Source organism: Eptesicus fuscus, chromosome 9 (genome assembly GCF_027574615.1).
Source record: "Eptesicus fuscus isolate TK198812 chromosome 9, DD_ASM_mEF_20220401, whole genome shotgun sequence".
NCBI lineage: Eukaryota > Metazoa > Chordata > Mammalia > Chiroptera > Vespertilionidae > Eptesicus > Eptesicus fuscus.
In genome coordinates, this window is record NC_072481.1 from 32,799,788 (window position 1) to 32,814,447 (window position 14,660).

Below are 14,660 nucleotides of genomic sequence, written 5' to 3' on the forward strand. Positions count from 1 at the left end.
ATGATGTGACCTATCGATTAGAGAGTTAATCTTTAACACAGAATGCTGTAACACTTTACACTGTGATGCCTGGGGATACATTTCTAGAGAATATGTGTAGGAAGCAGAAGCCCATGCTTCCAGGAATAAATATGAAGAAGCTACTGCTCATTGCCCCAGGAGATGTGGACTCCAGAAGGATAGCCTGCTCCAGTTTAACAACTATACCGTAAGACCAGACCTCTTCCCAGTTCCTAAACTCTGTTATCCCTTAACAGTTTTTCTTTTTAATATATTTTTCTTCCAGCTATCCAAGCTCCAGCCAGTGAGTAGCTTTCCCGAGGAGAGGATTCAGATTTCCATTCTTTCACGCTAAGGAGGGCATCTAATAAAAGGTACACAGACGGAGAATAAAGGCATTTTATACAAGCATTATAAAATTTACAACTGAAGCAGTTTCAGAAATCAGGTTAACAGCTTATCTGAAACTGCAAACTGATTAGAAGGGTCTTTAAGGTCAGAAAAGTCTGGCCTAAGGGTTCGTGCAAACTTTATCATAAAACTGTAGAATTTCAAGCACAGGTAAGTTCAAACACTGAAAGATGTGGAAATTTTTCTAAAAAGCAATGATGAAGGAAGAGACCCTTCTTACCTCATAAGTTAAAAATCACAAAACAAATTAGAGACTGTTCACATGGGCAGTACTGTACAGCATCAATCCCAAACCGATCTAAGACTCTTGTTATAGAAACCCCAAAACATCACAGAAGATACTCCTAATGAGCCTATCACAAAAAGGATGCCTGTGATTCAATTATTCAGTTGCCTATGGCTATCAATTTAGTCTGGCCTGGGGTTGTTTTTTACAGGGAGGTGGTCTCCCATGGCGTACAATGTGTTTTTCTAAAGTGTCCAGAATGGCCACAGCAATCTGTTGGACATGGGGATCAGTCTGTTCATGTTCTTTGATGTTGTATAAATGCTGCAATCCTCCTTCTTCAATCAACATGCTGCAATACCTGGAGGCTGAAAGAAAACAAGAGAAAGAGCTTTTCTTAAAACACTTAAAAAATTATTCCACACACACAAAAAATAATTTTTTCACACTTAAATTTTAGCTCTTTTGTTATTGACCGCTAACATATGCTACAGATTGATAAATACCTTTGTAATAATGTTATGTCTACATTGCAAGTTCCCGCACATAATGCACGTACCATATATATATATTTACATTTATATTTTAATCATAACCTTAAGACATAGACAATCTGGAAAAGAAAATTTATTTGACCCCAAATCACAAGCAAGATAGGTGCTTGTTACACTTTTACACATTTCCTATTTTTTTATATATATTCTTTTCTTTTATTTTTAAATTACAGTTTATATTCAATATTATTGTTTTTTAGTTTCACGTGTACAGCATAGTGGTTAGAAAATCATATACTTTCCAAAGTGTTTCCAGTATTTCCAGTACCTATCTGACATCATACATAGTTATTACAATATCATTGACTGTATTTCCTATATGACTATACATTCCTATGATTATTTTTATAATTGCCAATTTGTACTTCTCAATCCCTTCACCTTCTCCACCAGTACCCTCCACCCCCACCCTCATTTCTGTTGTTGTTTTTTTAATTTAATGGCACTGATATTGTACATGCAACTTTCTTTATTTCTGCATTTTTATTTAAAAATGTTTTTGTACACACAACTTTTAAAGCCTTATTAGTTTTAGTCATTTATTAAAGTACAATTTACACAGGATAAGACAAAATTAAAGTTAATCTACATTTTGATGAGTTTTGCAAATGTACTAATATACCTGTGGTATAATTCTTGTTTAAGTTTTTTGGTGGACTTTCCATTTCATTGATCTTGAGGAAATACCTGGAACGCTGGGCAAATGCTAAATGTATGTTTAACTTGAGAAGAAATCACCAAATTATTTTCTAAAGTGGCTATATAATTTTTCCATCCTATCAGCAAAGAATGTAAAAGAGTTGTTTCGCATTCTCGCCAACACTTGTCCTTGTCCATCATTTTGATTATAGGCAGCCTTCCTAGTATGTGTGAACTGGTATCTCATTGTGGCTTTAATCTATATTTCTCTAATGACTGATGATGTTGGTCCTGATTTTTAATTTAAAAAACAGTGCTTCTATGTGTTTCTTGTGCAACGTTTAAAATAATTTATGGAATGAACTTGTATTAATAAATAACTGACAAATAGTTGACTCATAATCTTTAAAAAAGAGATATAAAACCTGATCTAGGCCCTGGCTGGTGTGACTCAGTTGGTTGAGTGTCATCCTGTGCACTGAAAGGTCACCTATTTGATTCCTGGTTAGGGCATATGTACAGGTTTTGGGCTTGATTCCCCATTCAGGTGCATGCAGGAGGCAGCACAGTGATATTGCTCTCTTTCTCTCTCTCTCTCTCTCTCTCTTTCTCTCTCTCTCAAAACTTAAAAAAAAACACACCAAAAAACGCTGATCTAAATGCTTTGCTTCTCCACAGACTATGGGTGCAGAGAGCAACATCTTGAATGGGAAAATTTTGTGTAGATGAGGACTGGATACTGGAATGTACCATAAATATTGGATCTCCTTAAGACATTTTGCTCAAAATGGAGGCTCCTAATTTTTATTTTTTTTATTTTTTTAAATGTCTGGGTTGTTGAATAAAACTTTGGTTCTCTTGACCCTTTTATTTATTTTTATTTATTTATTTTTAAATGTATTTTTATTGATTTCAGAGAGAAAGGGAGAGAGAGAGAGAGAAACATCAATGATGAGAATCATTGATTTGCTGCCTCCTGCATGGCCCCTACAGGGGATCAAGCCTGCAACCCAGGCATGTGCCTTTGACCAGAATCAAACCTGGGACCCTTCAGTCCACAGGCAGACTCTCTATCTGCTGAGCCAAACTGGCTAGAGTGGCTCCTAATTTTTATATTCCATATTAGAACAATGTAAGTCTCATTCACCATTATCATTCAGTATCTACTATTGGCAAGCTCATTCTGAAAAAAATAAATGTACTTTATAAACTAAGATTCTCTTATATAGTATTTTTAAAAGTTTATGTCCTTAAAAATCACTTAAATACACAATTCAGAAATGGCTTTTCTATGTAAGGAGAATTTTCCTTGAGGAAGAAAAACAGTTTCTTTTTGGTACATACGATTCTTGCTGCAGACATGTTGCATGGCCCAAACTGCCCATAGCTGGACTCCTGGTGTTGTGAAACAGCCAAGTAATGGGAAAAATGGATTAAAGGACCTAAAAGTACAAAAGAAAAGAAAAGTTACGTCCTCTACTTAATGTTATTTTCTTTATTTTTTTTTAATTCCTCACCTGAGGATAAGTTTATTTATTTTAGAGAGAAAGGGAGAGAGATAGAGAAACATGGATGTAAGAGAGAAACATCAATCAGTTGCCTCCCGTTCATACCTCGACTGGGGGATGAACCCGCAACCAAGGTGTATGCCCTGACCAGGAATAAAACCCACATTTCTGGTGCACGGGACGGTGCTCTATCAACTGAGCCACCCAGCCAGGACTTAGTGTCATTTCCTAAAGCAATGATTCCTGAGCTTTTCCTTCTATAAATTTTATCCAACTATTTTTAAACTAATATAAATAAGCTATCAGTATATCTTTTCTTTGTCTTAGCCATTTGAAAAAAGGACCATATTCTGAGAAGTCTTGGTAGAGAAGATGGAAGGTGACTAGAACAAGGTACTAACACAGAAATTTATTTTTTTTCAAAAGTACTTTTTTGGTCTTGAAGATACACATTTAAAGAATAACAGACGTTGGCTGGACAACCTAGAAAAGAAAAAGTTAGTTGATAACTAACTGGAAGAACACCATGAAGGAGGTCTAGAATTAGCCTTTCTATTTCTACTGGTCTTCTGCCCAAAAGTGGGTAGAATATAAGTTGGGGGAATCATAAATGTTGGCAGCATCAGCATTTATAAAGTAGACACAATAATAAGTTGTAATAATATTATGCAGCCATCTGGAATATTTCAAGTAATTAGTAATTAGCTATCAAGTCAACTAATTGTCATAAGCAGAGTTAGGCATCTAGTATGCAATAAATTATTATAAATTGTTTCCCTAAACTAATCTGGTGCTACTTCTAGTTCTCTCGATCTTGTTTTGGAACTCCTTATATTAATATACTGTTTCCTGTTCTTAAAATCTTATGCCCTTACTTGATTATCTCTCAAAATTCAGCTCATAATCTACTATCGTCTTTAACTGTATAGCCTTCTATGCACAAAACTCGAATAATAGTGAATTATATCTGATTCACATTTGGTCTCCCTCACTAGGTTCTTGTGTGCAAGCCCCATCTCTTACTCCTCTTTGAATTTCAAGAGCAAAAAAACAAGTTCCTGGCATTTGTCTTCAATAAAAGTGGAATAAAGGAAGGAATGATGAATGAGAGGTAGCAGAAAGTAAAAATACTTTGCTTCTTTTAAAACCAGTAGGAAGATAGATACCTGGGGACGGGGGGTAGAGGGGATTATGTACCTAGTAGGAATTACACATTTACTAGTAGTAAGACCTCTAGACAAGCAAAATGACTAGGTTACTGTCTTAATATTAATTATCTTGCTAATTACCTGTATGCTACCATCTCACACTCTGGAGTTGGCCATTTCAAAATAGCTGAATGCTGCAAGACACAAGACACACAAAAAAGGATTACAATATTTATTTAGCACTGCCTTACTGCATTATGAAGCTTTGATAGTTTAACCACTATGAATATTGTGTGTATGCTTCCAGAAAACATCAAATGATCCTACCAGATCATCCAGAAGAGAATTTCTCTGGCTACGGCTCAATGTCCAAGCTTGTTCACCTCTAGATATTAAATGGGCAATAATTCCTGCTGCAAAGTAACTGACTTCCACTTCCACACTATGTAGGAGACTACTGATGTGGTCTATAAAATCCTTCCACATTAATTCAGAATGCAATTCTTGTACTTCAGCTATATTGTTCTGGAAAAAAAAATTAAAATATATAGTAAATGCCTATGACCTTTTGTACTTTAAGAAACAACAGAGATTGAAATGATTTAAACATGTACCTGTACATGGACATAGCTGAAGACTGTTGCTATATTAGCACAGTGGGATTATGGATGATTTTTTTCTCTCCTCTCCAAACAAAATAATAAACAGTAGTGAGTCCCTTTTCAGGCAAAATTGCTAAATAGATAACCTAAAAATGTCCTGATATAAAATATCTAGAAGTGCTGGGTGAATAATAGCTAGCAACCCTTAAATATGTAGCAAACAGAACCAAACTAGAGCAGTTACAGTTCATCACCAACCTGCAGGGGCAGAGAACTGGTTTTAATAGCCATGCAAGGCCAGACGGTAAGGGCTAAAAATTGGAACTAAGACTTCATATACAAAAGAAGGACTTTCAAAGTGCTGTACCTCAATAAAGGAGTGGATTTAACAGAGGCACATGAAAAAGAAACCTATTGGAACCTACTCTCTGGCCTCAAAGGAAGTCTTCCCTTGTAATTTATAACCAGGGGCCTACCCTCAGACAAGGCTGTGGTTAAAACCCAAGTTAGGAAACAAGAGCAAGAGAGGTAGGAAGAAAACCAGAAATGTTTGGTATCTAGAAAGCAGAGAGGGGTGAGTATATCAGAAGGGTAAAGGAACCAGTAGTTCTGAATACTGTGGAGAGCCTAAATAAGATTAAGACAAAAAGCACCTATTTGTTTGAGCAATATAGCAATCTTGTGCCTCAAAAATTTCATAGCCTTAGATCCCCACTGAATACCACCGAAGTTTGCCTGCTGGACTATAGAAGGCAGGTGTTTTATCTGGACTTGGGATGTAATGGCTTCCCTTGGCAGCACATAAGGAGGACCTCTGGTCACACGGGAAAAAATTGAGGGGTTTCCAATTTATCACACTATTCTGAAGATTAATCCTTATTCTTTTTTTTTTTAAGGGTAACTTTTAATTTTTTAAATTTATTCATTTTTAGAGGGAAGGGAGAGATAGGGAGCAAAAGAGACATAGATTTGTTGTTCTACTTATTTATGCATTCATTGGTTGATTTTGACCCAGGATTGAACCTGCAACCTTGGCATATTGGAAAAATGCTCTAACCAGTTAAATGATTTAACATTTCCTTATTACTGGGCATTTAGATCGTTTTACATTTTCTACTTTATATAACTAAAGCTATGGTGAATAGATAGGTCCTTCTTAAATGCCAGCCTCCAACTGACCCCCAAATCCATCTCTTATTGCTCAGTATTTCAAAGTCTTGCATCTGGAAAACAAACACAAATCTACATATTTTTACTCACTAATCTATGCCTCCTATGATCTAATTCCTTAAGAACAGAGGTCTGCTCTAAAATGGTTTTTACCACATGGGCACTTTGCCTGTTGCAGAGATTAAAGCATTTGATCCTTTATCTTTGATCCATAAAACATTTGATCTTTCATCTTTGTCTCAAATTCCTAGAGGGCTCACTTTCACCAAATCCAATATATTTACTGAATATATGATTTGTTAAGCAGTCTTTTAGGTAGTAATTATTAATTACCAAACACAGCCTCTAAAAATACTTTAGGTTAGTGACATTTTTTTCTTTTTTTATATGTGGCATTTTTAAATGAGATTTTTTTCTGACTATAAAAGTAAATCATGCTCATGAAGTTTGAACTATATCAAAAATATAAAGTATGTAATTCATATTTTTCCTTTTAGTGTGGTGAAAATCTTAATATGTACATATAGTTTTGTACACTGCTTTTTTAACTTAGTTAAAATACATATGTTTTCTAATGTCATTAGGTATTTATATATACAATAGCAACTTCAATGTATTACCTCAGACAGAAAATAATTATAGCTTTGAATTAAGCAGGAAATGCTTATATCTTACCAAAAGTCCTAGAACTTTCTGTTGAATGGATGACTCAGTTGGAAAAGACTGTAAAAAGAAAGAGAAACCTATAACTACCTAAAGAATCAAATATAATAAATGCTTAATTCAATCAATAAATGTCAAAACTGTAGGCTAAATTCCCATTCTAACCTCTAGAACCCTCATGAAGAGTTCTAACCCTTGGTTTTCAATAAAGTGTCTGCAAGTGGTTGGAGATTCATCTGTGAGGTTCCAAAGTGCACTCAAAGTAAATTTCAAAGTAGTATCCACCGAATTTTGATTGGTTTTCTGCTTCACTATTTGAAGAAGTTGCTAAAAGAAGGAAAACAGAATTAATTCTCATTATTGAACTGTTATTACAATTATTAGTGGTAATAACTAAAAGTCCATAAGGTTTAGTCTCATAGCTCAAGACACTTCCTATAAAGGTTTTTATAAGTATAACAAACAGCCTCCTAGACCAGACTATTCCTCCAACAAGAAAAAAGTATAAGAACTTCACAGATACTTCTATGTTATTCTGTTTGTACCTATAGTGTAATCACCTCTAAATAAAATGAAAAGCAAAATGATTAAAGCTTGGGACCAACTATCTTACCCAATCGGTGACAACATATACTCATTTCAGATCCTGGTATATAAAAGGTGAAGGGGAGAATGAAGCAAACATTTATTTAGCATCAGCAAATTATATCCTAAATTGTAGTAGTTCTATCCCCATTTTTCAGGAGAGAAAATTCAGTCTGAGAGGTATTAAATTTGATCATGGTCAACTTAGCATGAGAAAGTAAGAAATGGAAGAACTAATTCTATCTTCAAGTTTTCCTTAAGAAAAAAAAAAGGACAAACTAAATATAATAGTAAGAGAATTAAAGTCTATATTGGATTTCCCGGGAGGAGGGGGGGGTCAATGGGGAGAAAAAAAGGGCTATCTGTAATATTTACAACAATAAAGATACATTTTAAAAAAGAAAACAGGGGTGCAGGAAAAAAATTAAGTCTATATTGGATTTAAATAAGATAATATTTTTGAAATTCCACTTGTATATTATCTCTGTCATAGCTTTAACCTCCAAAATTTAAAGTTTGCAAGTTAAATGTTTTAACACCTACATAAAGCATCCATAATTCCATTTTTAGATTACACTTTTGGGAATAAGAGACAGCTTTGCTAAAACAGATACAAGAAAACATTAATGAACACTTACTTCAAGTTACATACAGTTCAAGAAAAATATTTAAGAAACACAAACACTTCTGTGCAATTATTTAAATTAATAGCATAGAGGCTAAGAGTTTGGCATTAGAATCAGGTTACCTGAGCTTAAATATAATAATTTCTCTGCATCTGATTAACTGTGTAACCTTGTTTGCCAATTCTTTGTTTCTTCATTTGTAAATTGTAGGTGATAATTAAAAGCAAAAAGAAAAAGAAAAGCTATCATCATCATTACTACTACTACTAATTTCTGCTCATTCCTGCTTAAGCTAAGCTTAATTTCCCCCCAAAGCATATAAGAGGGCTATTTCCTTAAAATTTTTGAATATGTCTCCATCTAAAAGTACTGAAACACATATATTTAGCAATAAAAAGGCATAATTAAAATGCCATTCTGAATATAGTAAAAATAAATAAAATCATCATTTTCCACTTAACTAATATATATATTGTATCATCTAGCACTTAGCATATATTCCTTCAATTACTCTTTTTTCCTTTTCATTTAATCTTCATAATAACTGTATGAAGTATTCTTTATCACCCTTAAGAAAATTTATGTGACTTGCCACAAATCAGACCACTAATAAATAACAGAATTCGGAATAAACCTAGATATGTCAATTTAAGAATTCCTACACTTTCCATTTATTATGTTTCCTTCTTGTTATGTTACTTATTTCATTGATATCTTTATTATTATACTTATTAAACTATATTACATCTACATAGCTATTTTCTCTACTCTACTGTGAGTTTCTTATGGGAAGTTATTAGAAATATAATTCAATGTGAATCCCTAACATTTTAAGGTGGTAGTGATGAGTATTGTATAATTACCTATCAAATGAATGATTTACTTTGTCATTACATACATAATTTATGTCATAAAAAAAAAGGAGTCTCTCACTTGACTTTTCCATCTACTATGGTTGTTCAAACACCTCATGCCAGGATTATAACAGGAAGCCCCTACGTGGACGTTTTCCCTCCAGTTCTTCCTAAAGCACTATTCATATTTATTCTCTTTAAAGATTTTTAACTTTTCACTGTTCATTATATTATTTCCTCAACCGTGTAAGCAAGCAAAATAATATATGAACTATTTAAATTATATTCTTCCCCAAATCATCTAGCACAATCTTAAATATTTTTAAAATATATTTTATTGATTTCAGAGAGGAAGGGAGAGGGAGAGAGAGATAGAAGCATTAATGATGAGAGAATCATTGATCGGCTGCCTCCTGCATGGCCCCTACTGGTGATCGAGCCCGAAACCCAGGCATGTGACCTTGAATGGAATCCAACCTTGGACCCTTCAGTTCATAGGCCGACGCTCTATCCACTGAGCCAAACCAGCTAGGGCTAGCACAATTTTACATTTAAGACTGTGTGTATAATCATCTTTACATTTTCTTCATAAATTTAACAAAATCACAGAATTTTAGAACTCAATAAGATCTTAAGGCATATGTACACACTAATAGTTCAGGCAATTTGTCTAAATTCACAAAATGAGTTTACAAATTAGATTATAGGTCATCTGACTCTTAGTTCAGGGCTCTTTCCATCTCTGTTAAGGAGTAAAGCTGCCTTTATAAAAAGGAATACACTCATTTAGAAGAAAGAAAAATAATTTTTAAAATATAAAATATCAGAAGATACACAACACTGCCTGAAAACAATGAAAATGAAAACTGTCTAGTGGTCTGCATAGAGGAGATAACACTTACCCTCACAATGAAGAGCTCAGCACCAAGCTGTGCAGTTTGTTCTGTAGAAAGCTGCAAGCAAGCAGACAAAATAAATGTCCAAGAACCTACTAGTGTGAATGTAATATCAGTCACTATAACAGACTAAGGTCAGAGTAAAATCTTTGATCAACCTGGAATTCCGCAATATTGAATTGCAAGGGTGAATAAGCAGGCTTGCAGAGAGGCTTACTAACCTTTGTGGCTTTCAGATTTTGGGAAAATAATAACTATAATGGAAACATGAGCTCAGGTACCTTGGCAGCCAGAATGGAAATGATAGCAACTGCCATCCTTTGCATGTTTTGATCCTCATGGTTGCAGAGCCACTGCATGACAAGCTTAGCTGCTTCAAACCTGAAAACACACAAATGGGTTCATGAACTAATTCTGAAGGGGCAGGCACAATTTCAGAGTCCCAGTTGGAAACTGATAATTCTTCTTAATTAACAGAGAATAATAATTATATTAACAGAGAATAATAATTAACAGAGAATAATAATTATACTTAGTGTTCTGGAAACAATACCTCAATATTGATTCTGACAACACTTTTGTAATGAAATAAGAGTCAAAACTATTGGGCATTCATCTTCTAAAATTATAACACATTTCTATTCTGTAGTGATTTCTATAATGTAGTAATAAGTATTTTCTGAGTTCCTCACAGTAGCTACCACAACAGTAATTCATTCACTCACAAACATTTATTGAGCTCCTGCTTATGCCAAACATTGTTCTTGGTGTCAGAGACAGAGTACTGAATAAAATAAAAATATTGCTACTCTCACAGGGTTTACACTTTAGTGGAGGAAACAGATAATAAATCAGATAATAAGTAAAGTATATGGTACAATTAGGTACTGACATGTTATAGAGAAAAAAAAGCAGTGAAAGAGAAGACATGAAATGTTGAAATTTTACGTAGGGTGCCTAGGGAATGTCTCACTGAAACTTTTGAGGAAGTAAGGGCTAGCCATGTAATAATCTGAACAATAAAGATTAAAAAACAAACAAAAACCATTATAGGCCCTAGCTGGTTTGGCTCAGTGGATAGAGCATTAGCCTGCAGACTGAAGAGTCCCAGGTTTGATTCTTGTCAAGGGCATGTGCCTCAGTTGCAGGTTCAATCTGTGGCCCTTGTTGAGGTTTGTGTGGAAGGCAACCAATCAATATGTCTCTCTCACATCAATGTTTCTCTCTCTGTGTCTCTCCCCCTCCCTATAAAAAAATAAAATAAAAAATAAATGGAAAAATATCCTTGGGTGAGGATTAACAAAAACATCATAAACTTTGGAGTCAGCCTGAACTCGAATATCACCTTCTACCACTTAATAACTTTGGGACCCTGAGCAAGTTCCTTAATCTCTCTGAACTTCAATATTCTCATCTATTTATAATAATAAAATCATAATATGCTAATTAGACCGGACGTCCTTCCTGACAAAGCTAGGGCTGCGAGGGAAGCCCAGGTCCCAGGTGCCAGAGGGAAGCTGGTGTCGGCAGCTGGGGGAAGGAAGGCCTACTCTTGCACAAATTTCGTGCATTAGGCCTCCAGTAAGATAATAAGATCTATTCTATAGGACCATCATGAGGACTAAATGATATCACATATCAAGCTTAAGACTTAGTATAGAACTTGACACACACCAAACTTTTGATAAAGGTTATTTTTTTACTAGTATTATTATTGACTTCCTCCATGCCTTTATTTGTACAGTTCCCAAAACATAAAACAATCAAATCAACTAGCTTCATCTTTAAAGCATATAGCATGGCGTAAAAAGTACAGTCTCTCAGTCAGTCTAGATTTAAATCTAAATTCTGCTACTTACTATCTTATCACCTTGAGCAAGTTACTAAACCTCTGTGTGCCTCTGTTTCCTCATCTGTAAAATGAAGATTACAAGAGTAATCATTTCACAGAACTGATGTAAGGACTGAATAAGCATATGTAAAACACAGCACAGTGCCTGGCGATTCCAATGCTTCATACATGTTAGTTATCTTCATTATCTCAAATGCCATCACTAACATGAAATCTTTAATGATTACTAATCAGATGGAATCTTTCCCTCCTTGTTTGGGGGCCCAATTCACTCTGTTATTTCTTCTATGAAAAATTCTGTTTTCTATTATACTCATTCATTCATCCTTCCATCCATTAAACATCCACTTAAGCACTAGAGACAATGAGATAAATCAATCACCGTCTCTAACCACAAACAAGTTCAACTCTAGTAGAGTGCACTGCTATAAAATTAAATTAGTAATCTACTATATATATATTCCAAACTACTCATTTTAAATAGTAAATGGAACACCTCATTCCTCAGCCATGCCAGATAACAGTGTACTGTTAACAAAATAAAATTAAATCACATTAAAATTGATGCTTGAGAAATTACATTTCAGTATAAATTTCTTTTTTAAAATATCATCATTAAAAATTATAAAATAGAAAAATGAAAAAAAAATCTCTTTTAGCTCGCAAATTATAGCATCTTAGAAAACAAAAGAACCCTTTTTACTTACTGGAATCTAGTCTTCCTTAAACCTCTGCTTAAAAGTTTCCTCTTAAAAAGTTTCTTCTATAATTCAATATCAAATAACTAATAATAAGAGGTATGATACAAAGAAAAGAACACTGGACTAGAACTAGAAGACTCCTAGTCTGGTAATTACTAGTCACAAAACCATGGGCAAGACACTGAATTTCTATATGCCTCAGTTTCTTTAGCCCACATTATTGTGTGGATATTTTAAAAACTATAACCAATATAAATTCTTAAGCAAGGGGCTATGAAAACAGGGGCCCATCTGTTATCATGAATATCAATACACTGAACTAGAGAAAGTAGATTTAGCATTCTATAAGACAACATATAATCCCATCTACTTGATTAATTGTACACCAGGGATATAACTGGTACGAAATTACCTAAGGCTTGGCTGTCATAACTCAGTGGTTGAGCGTCGACCTATGAACTAGAAGGTCATGGTTTGATTCCTGGTCAGAGCATATACCTGGGCTGCAGGCTCGATCTCCAGTGTGGGGCGTGCAGGAGGCAGCCGATCAATGATTCTCTCATCATTGATGTTTCTATCCCTCTCTCCCTCTCCCTTCCTCTCTGAAATCAATAAAAATATATTAACAAAAAAAACAAAAAAAAAAAGAAATTACTCAAGACAGATTTCTAAAATTCTGTTTTGTCCCATTTTAAGCTTTAGGACTCTCACTTGCCTGTTAAATGGAACATCTTGAAGGATCCGGTCACTGCAAAGTGAAAGGAGGCAATTCTTCTGCAACTAAAAAACCAAAGGGAGAAAAAAATCCTAAATAAAATAATGCTTTGTTATTTGTTATTTTTTAAACAGGAGTAGCCTCTATATTAAAAAACACACAAAAAAAACAGAGGAAGACAGATGAAACCCCACTTATGTTTTACAACCTTTATTTTGGCCACCTACTGTTGAAATAATGACTTCCACTGGACACATATAAGTTTACCAGAACATTTTTTTTCTTTTCCTTTAGATGACAAATAGGATAAGAAGTAGGATAATTCCAGCTAATTTCCCTCTGTTCTGACAGACTTTGGGTGGGTCCTATTTTGTCTGCTATCTACCTGGCTTCCAGAGGCCATGAAAAACAAAGACCAAAGTTTATCTAGTTTGAGGGAAGCTGTCTTTAATGCTCCACTTACCAATGTGGGTTGCCATTTTTACTTGGTTTTAGACATATTTTTTACTAACTTACCAACTCATTGCTAACTTTTTAGAGTTAAAAATATAATTTAAGCCCTGGCTGGGTGGCTCAGTTGGTTGGAGCATCATCCTGTACACTGAAAGGTTGTGGGATCAATTCCTGATCAGGGTGAGTATAGGAGGCAACCAATTGATCAGTGATTCTCTCACATCAATGTTTCTGCCTAATCTCTCTCTAAAATCAATAAAAACAGCCCAGCTGGTGTGGCTCAATGGCTGAACCAGAAGGTCATGGTTTGATACCTGGTCAGAGCACATGCCAGGGTTGCAGGCTTGATCCCTAACAGGAGGCAGCCAATCAATGATTCCCTCTCATCATTGATGTTTCTTTTTAAAAAAACAAACAAACATATTTTTATTGATTTCAGAGAGGAAGGGAGAGGGAGAGAGAGATAGAAACATCAATGATAAGAGAGAATCACTGACTGGCTGCCTCCTACACACCCCCTACTGGGGATCGAGCCTACAACCCAGGCATGTGCCCTTGACCGAAATCTAACCCAAGACCCTTCACTCCGTAGGCAAATGCTCTATCCACCTTGCCAAACCAGCGAGGGTTCATCATTGATGTTCCTCTCTCTTTCTCCCTCTCCCTTTCTGAAATAAATAAAAAATAATTATATATATAAAAAATAAAATAAAATCAATGAAAACATAGCCTCAGGTGAGGATTAAATATATATATATATATAATTTAAGCAGTATTTTGAGTTTTCATCTGGCTATGTTATATAGTCTGCCATACTGCTAGACATAAAAAATACTTGTCTTATTCATTTCTGTATCCCAGTACTTGATAGTATATGGCACAGAACAGATAGATGCTCTAAGCCTAGACTCAAGATCTAGGTTGAAAATGAGTTTTACATGGCTTGCACTATTTCCCTAAACATTTGGATTTAAATACTATTTAGGCAGGGAATGCACACTTTAGTTTTCTACTTCTCTGTCGTCCTACACTCATTCATACCACAAATTTATTACTG

The 14,660-nt window shown here is 34.7% G+C and overlaps 1 protein-coding gene across 1 annotated transcript in view; it reads right to left on the bottom strand.

Moving 5' to 3' along the window:
- Positions 1-385: 385 nt before the first annotated feature.
- Positions 386-14,660, bottom strand: part of ZYG11B (zyg-11 family member B, cell cycle regulator) — a 69,622-nt gene continuing 55,347 nt past the window's right edge. The window contains exons 6-14 of the mRNA XM_054720547.1: positions 13,151-13,215; positions 10,164-10,263; positions 9,889-9,939; positions 7,087-7,248; positions 6,934-6,981; positions 4,814-5,011; positions 4,628-4,680; positions 3,175-3,272; positions 386-1,005 (exon numbers count right to left, since the gene is read on the bottom strand). Of these exons, the coding sequence (XP_054576522.1) occupies positions 815-1,005; positions 3,175-3,272; positions 4,628-4,680; positions 4,814-5,011; positions 6,934-6,981; positions 7,087-7,248; positions 9,889-9,939; positions 10,164-10,263; positions 13,151-13,215 (966 nt within the window). The 3' untranslated portion in view covers positions 386-814. The remainder of the gene's footprint in view (positions 1,006-3,174; positions 3,273-4,627; positions 4,681-4,813; positions 5,012-6,933; positions 6,982-7,086; positions 7,249-9,888; positions 9,940-10,163; positions 10,264-13,150; positions 13,216-14,660) is intronic.